This window comes from Gadus morhua, chromosome 19 (genome assembly GCF_902167405.1).
Source record: "Gadus morhua chromosome 19, gadMor3.0, whole genome shotgun sequence".
Taxonomy (NCBI): domain Eukaryota; kingdom Metazoa; phylum Chordata; class Actinopteri; order Gadiformes; family Gadidae; genus Gadus; species Gadus morhua.
This window is the reverse complement of record NC_044066.1, coordinates 9,835,398-9,845,529: the sequence shown is the minus strand read 5'-3', so window position 1 is coordinate 9,845,529 and position 10,132 is coordinate 9,835,398. Positions and strand designations below refer to the sequence as shown.

The window sequence follows — 10,132 nt, the reverse complement described above, 5'->3', positions numbered from 1 at the left end:
CGCGCACGGCGGCGCTATTAGCAAGCGGAGCCAACCCACAGTGGAAATCAAGAGGAGGAAGACGCAGGGCCAGAACGAGAGGAGTCAAAGGAAGGAAGGAAGGAGGCAGGAAATGACGAAGCGGGAAGCCGAGCGAGGTCACGTCCCTGAGCGGCAGACACGCGCGCGCTCCGCGGGGTCAGGAGGAAGCCAGGACAGAACCCCGGGGAATTGTGGAAAGTGGAAGGCGGCGTTCCGAACGGGCCGCATGGGACGGAGCAGACGGGGGGGGGGGGCGGTGAATCAAATTAGGGTAGGAGCGGCCATGGAAGGGAGATGGGTGGCTGCTCGTGTTCGCGGAGGTCAGGGGAGGCCGAGGTGAGCAAGGTGAGAGCGGGCGGATGGCACTGGTTTTCCTTTAGGGGGGTAGCATTTGGGGGTGAGGGCGCTCCCAAGTCACACGGCTTCCTAACCAGGATCCCACCCTAGAGCTCCACCTACCCACCCGCCCCCACCCTGGAGGATGGAGGGAGGAGAAACAGAGGAGGGAGCTCTCAGGAGGACTCACTCTCTCTCTCTCTCTCTCTCTCTCTCTCTCTCTCTCTCTCTCTCTCTCTCTCTCTCTCTCTCTCTCTCTCTCTCTCTCTCTCTCTCTCTCTCTCTCTCTCTCTCTCTCTCTCTCTCTCTCTCTCTCTCTCTCTCTCTGTCCCTTAGTGCCAGAGACAGGTCCCTGAATGAGGGGAGAGAGTGAGTGATAGAGCGCGATTTAGATTGACAGAGTAGCGGTGACACACGAGCAAAGCGCTCGGAGCGGTGGCGACAGAGTTGCAGCTCTTTGGGAAGCGGGACGTCCAGTATATCGTCACAATTTGAAGACTCAAAAAATGTATGATAAATAGTGTTGTTTTTTCAGGGCCCCTGGCCCTGTTGGCCTGTGTTGTTGTTGTTTTTTTGGTTCCGTTTCTTGTGGATTGTATTCGGCGCTGTGGACAACCTTTTCACGGTGTCTTCCGTCGCCGCTGGACTGGTTTCATTGGGTTATGGATCGGAAACTCATCTGCGTTTCTCTATTCCTTTTCTCCCTATTCTGTCCGTTTCTCTCAATCATGTCTTTATTCATCAATGATGAATCGGTCTCAAATCGTCCCGTTCCCCTCCTCTGTCTCTCTCTTTCCCCTTCTCCTACCTTTTCTCTGTTGTGTTTCCTTCTCCTCTTCTCTCCATCACTCAACCATGTGTTGATTCAATTCATGTGCTCTTTACCAAACAATCATCCTGTTCCCATGTCTAATCCATCTGTCTCTCTCTCTCCATCCTTCTCTCTTTGCCTCTCCCATCTTTCTCCCCATTTTCTTTATCTCCTCCCCCTGTCTCCCCTCCTTTCTGTCTCGCTCTCTTTCTGTCTATCGCTTTGTCTCTCAGGGCCAAAGATATGAAGAACCGCCTGGCGTTCCTGCGGAGAAGGAATGAGTCTCCAGGAAGCAGCCCTGCTAGCAAGCTGGACAAGACCATGAAGTCAGTCAAGTAAGTCTTTACTCTTACCTCCGCCAATGTTATCACTATTGCTATAGCTTTTACTGTTGATATTACTATTACTTCAATTGCTATTGCTTCAATTACTATTACTATTTCTTCACTTTCTATGACTATAACTTTAACTCCGATAATTATTACTTTATCTACTATAACTATGACTATTGCTGTAACTCCAATTTATTTAACTTGATCTACTTTACTATGACAATGACATTGCTATTACTTCAATTACTGTTACTACTACTGAAATTATTACGTTTTCTACTATTACTTTAACAATTGCATTGCTTTTACTTCAATAACTACACTATTACCTCCATTATTTGAAGTACTCATAACAATGTAGTCACTTAGCAGACGCTTTAATCCCGAGCAATGCACGGTGATGCACTTTATCCGTGCCAGACGGAAAATCTAATTAGGGTGTCACGTCAAGAAGTAGCAGCATGAAAACGGATTCACACAAACTTTAATGCTTACAAATAAAAACCGATAGTCTATTATTAAATCGTATAATAACTAAACTACAGAGACCATGTACACCGGAAAAGTCTAAATGTCAACTCGGAGACACCGCCGTGCTGAACAAGCAGGCAGGTCCATGTTTAGGGGGTCGTCCCGCCTCAAAGACGCCTCCAGGTTAGACCGCAGACACGGGGGCGGGACCCACCTCAGTGCACCTCTGTTGGCCGGGACTCCTGAAACCACCGGAACCGCTCCGTGACCCCGCCCCGCCGCTGCCGCCGCCCCCCCCTGCCCTGTTGTACGAGCCACGCTGTGCTGGGCTGTGCCAGGCTGGACACTCACTCACACGGCGCTGCATGCCTTTCTGTGGCGAGGGCTGGCGCGCTGGTGTGCGGGCGTGTGTGGACTCTGGGGCTGCGGTGTGCCCCAGACAGACAGAGTGGGCAGCGGTGGAAGGGAGGTGAGAGGAGGAGGCTCGTAAAAGGCTGGGATTGAGTTCACGGAACGGGAGCGGGGAAGGAAGGCCAGGAAGAATACAAGGGATTAGGGGAATTCAAATGAGGTTCAAGCAAAGGTTGAGGAGGGGGGGGGGTAGGGGGACAGGGACGGGGGGGGATGGTGGCAATGTTGATTGTGATCTGCTGGGCCTGCAGGGACAGGAGAGCCACTATTGCCGCCATTATACTTCACGATACCCTAAAGGTGTTAGAGGTAGTGGAAAAAGTAACGCTTTAACTAGGACTTTGGTAGAAAACGCTTCATGAAGATTAATCGGTTCAATGGTGCATGCATTTGGTTAAGGACATCTGAGTAATTAACATAATACGTAATTGTCTTAACATTTTCCGTAAATCTATCCCTTTTAGCGTGCAAACGCAAGAATATTTGAGTCGGTGCATTGTTAGTAAATATCTTTTAGGTATATGTTGACCTTGACCGAGTGAGCAAGAATATATGTCAAGAGTCAAAAACACACTGTTTGCTTCTGGCTGGTGTGCGTGTCGGTCACCTTTACATACTTTTTCAGCGCGGTGCGGGGGGGGCTAAAAATAGCGCATGCAGGATCAACAGAGAGGAAAGAATTGTCAAAGGAGAAAATGGAAAAAACCCAAACAATGATCTGGTGGCGTGAACGAGCCCTCCAGATGTGTATGAGCCCTCCAGATGTGTATTGCACCGAGGCCTGCAACGTGGATTGCATTTAGAAAAAGGCTCACCACTCAATAGAACGGGCAGAGAATCACAATGGCATGGAGTTGGAGAGGAGGGGGGAGGAGGGGGGAGGGGGGAGGGGGGCGGAGTCAAATAGGGAGGTGGAGCGTATGTGTGCCAACACGCTGCCATTGGTCAGCTCCTCCGGCCCTCCCCCTCTCCCCGCCCCTCCACTAGGTGCAGTGAGCAAGGGGGGGAGTATAAAAGCTGTCCACCACCTCCTCTTGAGTCATACACGCACTCTCGCTGCCTCCGGTGACGTGCACGCGCCTAGAGCAACACAGCCGCCTCACTGAGACACACGCTCAGAGGCACACGGGGCAGAGAGAGACAGCCAGCGAGAAGGAGAGAGGAGCCAAGCCAAGGACACAAGCCAAACAGTGGACTACTTTGAAGACTTTAGCAAAGAACACACGATTATATATCTGCCGCAGTTTCAGCGCAGCCCTGAGGGTCCATCCGTCTCACACTTTAGCCGAAGCCCCGTCCTGTCCGACTGTAGTCTGCGGCGCCACAGTGAGCAGGATCTTTCGGATGGGTCACACAATGAGGAACCTTGCTGAGATGGGCTTGCTAAAGAATCGCTCCGCTTTCATCTGCAGGCCCACGCCAGAGGAGGCACTGAAGTGGGGCGAGTCGCTGGACAAGCTGCTGGTGCACAAATGTAAGTTCCCCTCTTTTAGGATCATTTACACTGTTTCCCCCCCCTCCAGCCTTTCCTCATCCCTCACCTTTGCATGCATGCATGTCTTGGAACACATGAAACGACAAAAAAAAAATCCACGCTGTTTGGTTTGGGATTAAGTGACTGCCATATGGTGTGGATTAAGGGAAATTGTGAAGGGGTTTTGGCTGCGCAGGGCCAGCCCTCCCCAGTGCGAGCCGGGCGACCGTACAGTATAACCCATAAGCTCTTGGCCCGGGGAGAATCGGGATGCATGCACGCATGCTCTTGTTTTGTCATGGAGGGTTTAGTGTAAGCTGGGGGTGTTTGTGTATGAAGTCTGACTGATGAACGGACGGTGTGTATGCAACCATGCTCTCTTTGCAGTAATCGCCGACATAAAAATAGAAGCGTAGGCCTAAGACAGAGACACACACACACACACACACACAGAGGAGGAGGGATAAACCAACGGGCAAGCTCTTATCAAGCGAGTTGATTATATTTATTTTGCTGGACTTGCATTCTACCTTTTGCTATTGCAAATAGGAGACTACAACAGCCTAAAGCAATGGCATGTGTCTGTCAATGCTAAGAGTTAGGCTAAAGCTAGGGGGCTCGAGGGGTCTGAGAGGAAACGACTACAGTAGAGCCAACAATACTCCATTACTTTCACATTGCAGGTTTTCCCCTCATCCACGTCTGGCATTGTCCTCTCTTCTCTTTAGCCTCTTAAAGTGTCTGCGTTGGCCTCTCGGGCCCTTGTGTGTGTGTGTGTGTGTGTGTGTGTGTGTGTGTGTGTGTGTGTGTGTGTGTGCACGTGGGGCCGTGCAAGCGTGTGGGAACGGAAAGGTGTGGGCCAGAAGGGGTGGGTGGGAAGCGGCTTCCTGCCATTCATACCTCAGGACGCCTTTTCTTCTCCTCCTTCCTCCGCCAGCCATTAGCGGATCCTCTAAATCCGACCAATCACGTGCCTCTGGCTGGCTGTTTCTGCCATGAATCAGACCCACGCTAGCCTCCAGCGCCCCCACCACCGTGACCCCCCACCATGTTAACCATTACAGCCGCAGAGAGAGGGACAGTCATCCCCTTTGTTCACCCATGGTGCTAGAATACAGGAAGTGGTCGATGTTGTCATGGAGGAGGGAGGGGGGCAGTGAGTAGGAGAGGAGGGCTGGAGGCGGGTGGCTAGGCATCCTTTTTGGACATGCCAGGGTGATTCGCTGGGCTTCAGCCCCTGGTGCTGTCGGAACACACGCATGCTTCAGTCGAAACACACCCACACACACACACACACACACACACACACACACACACACACGGTGAATTAGGAACGCACATGCTTCAGCAGGAACACACACACACACACCCAGTGTATTAGGAGTACACACAAGCTTCACTAGGAACACACACACACACACACACACACACACACACACACACACACACACACATGGTGCATTAAGAACACACACATTGTGCATTAAGAACACACACATTGTGCAGTAGGAACACACACATGGTGCACATTAAGAACACACACATGGTGCATTAGGAACACACAGACACACACACTTCGATGTTGTGCCTTCTCTGCCTTCTATTCCAACTGCATGACTCACATTTTCGCCAGTGCAATTTTGAGGCTGCTCTGCCCCCCCCCCCCCCCCCCCCCACACCTCCAAAACAAAAGCTTTCGCTGTGCCGTTGCCATGGTGTTCTGGTAGTCTGACAGTCTCCCGTTTCCTCCTCCTCCTCTCCTCTCAGATGGCCTGGCAGCTTTCCGAGCGTTCCTGCGCACCGAGTTCAGCGAGGAGAACCTGGAGTTCTGGTTGGCCTGCGAGGACTACAAGAAGGTCAAGTCCCAGTCCAAGATGGCGTCCAAGGCCAAGAAGATCTTCGCCGAGTACATCGCCATCCAGTCATGTAAAGAGGTGAGTGGACCCAAGGGAACGTGCTGTTCAGTGGATACACGGAAGAGATGGGAGAAGATATGGGACACAGTAGGAGATTGATTATAGTAGGAAGAAGGAAAGAGAAAATATGCTAATTTAAAACCACTGAAGGTGACATATTATACCACCGGGCGTGAGTGTGATTAGCCATTACAATCCGTCATACATCTAGGTGGACACGCCCACTTGTGATGTTAGAAGAGGCCGATTTTCAAAACGGCTTGTAACGGCTAATCACACTCACCCCTGGTGGTATAATATGTCCCCTTTAAAGGACAGAGACAAAGGCTCCACTTAGCTTACCTTACCTCACATGTTATGCGTCTACATAACATCGGATTATGGCTAACACACAACGTCTACGAAAACGCGGTCGACTGCATGCTACTGACTCATGGAGTGAGGAAAGCCAGCTAAAAGACATTCCCCTCTATTAACTCAGGACTCAGTCATGTAAAGAGGAAGAGAGAGCGGAAAAAAAGTAAAATAATTCCCTTTGAAGGGAGCTAATATGGTTGACAAAGCAGTCCCTGCTGTCATTGAATAGAAAAGCCACAGCCTTTGAGCGCTGATGTCATCGAATGTGGTGCTGTCATTATGGCTCCTTGGGCCGACCATGGAATGAATGGGGTGGAGAGGATGTCACATCACCTCCTAAATATAGTGCAGGATGGGGCCAAGGAGTTTAATAGGCGCTTTTTGTTTCACCCACACTTTTTCAACATGACTCCGCCAACATCACATTTAGCCAAAAATATATTCTAAATATGAATCATTGAACCGTTACATATGAATACTTTGCCAGACTAAATATTTATCGTTGAACCAATAGCTCTGAATACTTCTACTGACTAACTATGAATACTTGAAGCAATAGATATGAATACTTGGACTTACTAAATATGAATGGTTGAATCGTTAGCCCTCCCACTGTCCCTGCCTCCATAATAACCTCTCTCCCCCCCCCTCTCTCTCCCTCTCTCCCTCTCTCCCTCCCAGGTGAACTTGGACTCGTACACACGGGAACACACCAAGGACAACCTCCAGAGTGTGGCGCGCTCCTGCTTCGACCTGGCCCAGCGCCGGATATACGGCCTGATGGAGAAGGACTCGTACCCCCGCTTCCTGCGCTCCGAGCTCTACCTGGACTTGGTCAACCAGAAGAAATCCAGCGGCACCTCCACGTCCTCGTCCTCGTAGGAGAAGAAGGGGGCGGGCGGAGAAACTAAAAGGAGCCACGGACGATGAGAGCGGAGGAGGGTGGAGGGGGCAGATGCTCAGAGAGAGAGAGAGAGGAAGAGGAAGAGAGAAACACAGACACTTTGAGTGGGTTTCGGTTTACGTCTCCTTATTTGCCTTTTTTGTTTTTGGGGCTTTTTGTTTTGGTGTCGCGGTAGCCACACCACCCGGCCACCGTGATGTGTGTTTTTTTGATTTTGGTTTTTTTGGTGGTTACGGTGAGAGAGAGAGAGAGAGAGATGACCAAGCTATGGCACTGCAAAGAAACGATGTTTACTCAACGAAGCCGCGTGGATGGATGGATGTGTGGACGGATGGATGGATGGATGGATGGATGGATGGATGGATGGATGAATGGGTGGTTAGGACGTGTGGGCGGATGGATAGTAAAAAAAAAAAGATATTGTGGCCAATGAGGGGGCCAAAACAGGAGCTGGATTCTTCTCTGATCGCTGTACTGTTTTTGGTTTCACAGTCCAGACTTTAATGTTATTTCTGTGTATTTAAGTTGTTGTTCCGGTTGGACAAAGGAGGCGGAGGGGGTATGGACACAAGCCCCCTTGCTGACATGAAGACAGTCCGGTACTGTCCGGTCACACCCCCACCCCCACCCTCCTGTTCTTTTCCCCGTTTTTTTCCGAACTCCTCCACCTCCTCCTCGGGGAAGCCAGTGTGAAGCTGTTTTGTTTTTGGTACGATCCTGTGTTTTGTTTCTTTTTCCCTGTTTGAACGTCAACGCTGTCTAAGACATGGGTGGGTGGGTGGGTGGGTGTAGGGGGGGGGGGGCATGGGGGAGAGTGGGCTCATGACAGTCGACGTGTCGGACTAACTAGAACTTCGGTTCGATATTCCGCACGCTGTAGCGCCGCAGTGCACGACAACGCAAGAACCCAAACGAGAAACAATCACACATTCGCGCCTGACGGAAGGTGGCGACCCCAGGCCTCTCTGTGTACAAAAAAGAGAAAAAGAGTTCCTGCTTGGTTTGAATTCATCACAAACAACATTATGCCAAGTGACGCCACCGCGAGGGAGGAACAAAAAAAACAGCAACAACACAAGCGTAACCAGGAACGCACAAACACGCGCCTGGCACCCAACGCGGCTGTGCGTGTCCGTTGCGTAGATCACAACAAACAGACGAGAAAAAAAAGAAACGGGCTAAAAGAGACTTTCTGCCCGTCTTCAAAGACTGTTCGCAGCGGACGACGAGACGAAAAGAACGGAAGCAAACGCTTGCAAAATGTTCGCACGAGCCAAAAACACACAAGGCGTTTGTTCTTCCACTGTAGCTGCTCCAGGGCTCCTCGAGGAAGCCTTCTCAGGACATTAAAGCGCTCCACGTTTGATGTTCACCGCTCTGTTTAAACTTGTTTGGAAATGTCTTCTGCCGTTTTCTTCTGTTTGTTTTTTTACGTGTATATTTTTTCCTCTTATTTTTTTTATATCTGCGTTAGGTATAATATCTGCACTCCATAAGTATACCGGGCACTAAGTAGATCTTGCTCATTTATTTGTCATAGACACGGTTAAAGGAAGAAGTAACAAATTTGTGTTTATTGTATAAAGTTTGCATAAAGTTTGCCTATTTATTTAGATAACGTTGCAGAACTGCTTTCTCTATCTCCCGATATCACTTCCTTCAGCTCAGAGCGCGTTCTCTTCCTCTTTAAAACCACAAACTACGAAACAGGTCACGTGCAGACCCGAACTTTAAGTGCAATATTTATATATTTCTTTGGTGCGTTCTTTTTGTTTTTATTTTTACGAGGGCGGGGGGGGGGGGGGATATAAAACAGCTTAAGCTCTATATAAATACAACTATTTGTTAAGAGAAAAAGACACATAACTTAGAGCTATAAGGTTGACCATAAGGACTTAAAACGTAAAAAGGAGTGTGAAGTAGTTTTGAGTTTTACTGCATTATTATTATTAACTGTGCGTGTGTGATCTCTGGCAGCAGGCAGCCGGGGACGTTACCGATGTAAATATAATTCTTTAAGAAAACGGACGAGAGAAAAAGTTTGTTTTAAAAAAAGAAATCGACAAAAAAACAAAACAATAGGTCTTGACATGTCGTGAGCGTGGGGCCTGGCTGAAATACGATAAGATAACAGGATGTTGTCATGAATAACCATGACAACAACACAAGGTGGCTGGTACGTTGGTGCGGCCACGGTCAAAAACACAGCTTGTAAGGAGTTATATGGACTACAGTTTCATCATTTTCACTGTTTACAATGGAAGACGTGTCTCCTAAGGTAGCAAGCAAAGTTGAAATAGAGTACATTTGGTGTCATTGCTAATGAACAATAAAAACTACCAACTGATGAAGTCATCTGCCCTGTGTCTGTAGACTTTCTTTTGAACCATGAACTATTTGAAGTTACACTATGATGAGTTCAGTGCCTCACCCCATCCAGGCCAATAAGACATTAACAGTCATTTGAGGTAGTGTGTTTCTTTATTTGCATGGGTATATTGTATGGATAAGTGTATGGTGTGTGTGTGGTGTGTGTGTGTGTGTGTGTGTGTGTGTGTGGTTGCCTGTACTGTGCATACTGTATGAGCGTCAGTGTTAGTGTGGTTGATTATATATGTGTGTGTGTGTGTGTGGTATGAGGGGGGGGGGGGCTTCCATGTGGGCAAAGCCTTTTCTGCAAACCATGAAGATTTACCCCGAGATTAGATAAGCTCCTAAAGTGGACCTCTTTTGTTTTAAGGCAGTGACTGAAAGACGAAGAGTGAGTGTATGCATTTGTGTGTGTGTGTGTGTGTGTGTGTGTGTGTGTGTGTGTGTGTGTGTGTGTGTGTGTGTGTGTGTGTGTGTGTGTGTGTGTGTGTGTGTGTGTGTGTTTGTGTGTGTTTGTGTGGTGGGCTGAATAGGTCAGGGGGAGGGGGAGGAAAATAACAAGTTGGAGGAGTTTTATATTGATGAGGGAGGGGCAAGAGGAGGTGTTTATGTGGGCAATTCCTCTTGAGACTGACACATACACTCAGTCTCAAGAGGAATTGCCCTCCAGGACTCTGTCCTAGGCTGGCTTCCCTTGCCTCTGTCCCCCCCTCCCTTCCCTCTCTTATT

The 10,132-nt window shown here is 49.1% G+C and overlaps 1 protein-coding gene across 10 annotated transcripts in view; it reads left to right on the top strand.

Annotated features, from left to right (window-relative positions):
* Nucleotides 1-9,388, top strand: part of rgs3a (regulator of G protein signaling 3a) — a 111,660-nt gene extending 102,272 nt beyond the window's left edge. For 7 of the 10 annotated variants that reach the window (XM_030341366.1, XM_030341365.1, XM_030341363.1 and 4 more), the window contains 4 exons: nucleotides 1,402-1,503; nucleotides 3,795-3,856; nucleotides 5,624-5,790; nucleotides 6,811-9,388. In XM_030341366.1, coding sequence (XP_030197226.1) covers nucleotides 1,402-1,503; nucleotides 3,795-3,856; nucleotides 5,624-5,790; nucleotides 6,811-7,011 — 532 coding nt within the window. In that variant the 3' untranslated portion in view covers nucleotides 7,012-9,388. The remainder of the gene's footprint in view (nucleotides 1-1,401; nucleotides 1,504-3,794; nucleotides 3,857-5,623; nucleotides 5,791-6,810) is intronic. The other 3 variants (XM_030341373.1, XM_030341364.1, XM_030341372.1) reach the window with 1 other exon arrangement.
* Nucleotides 9,389-10,132: the final 744 nt, after the last annotated feature.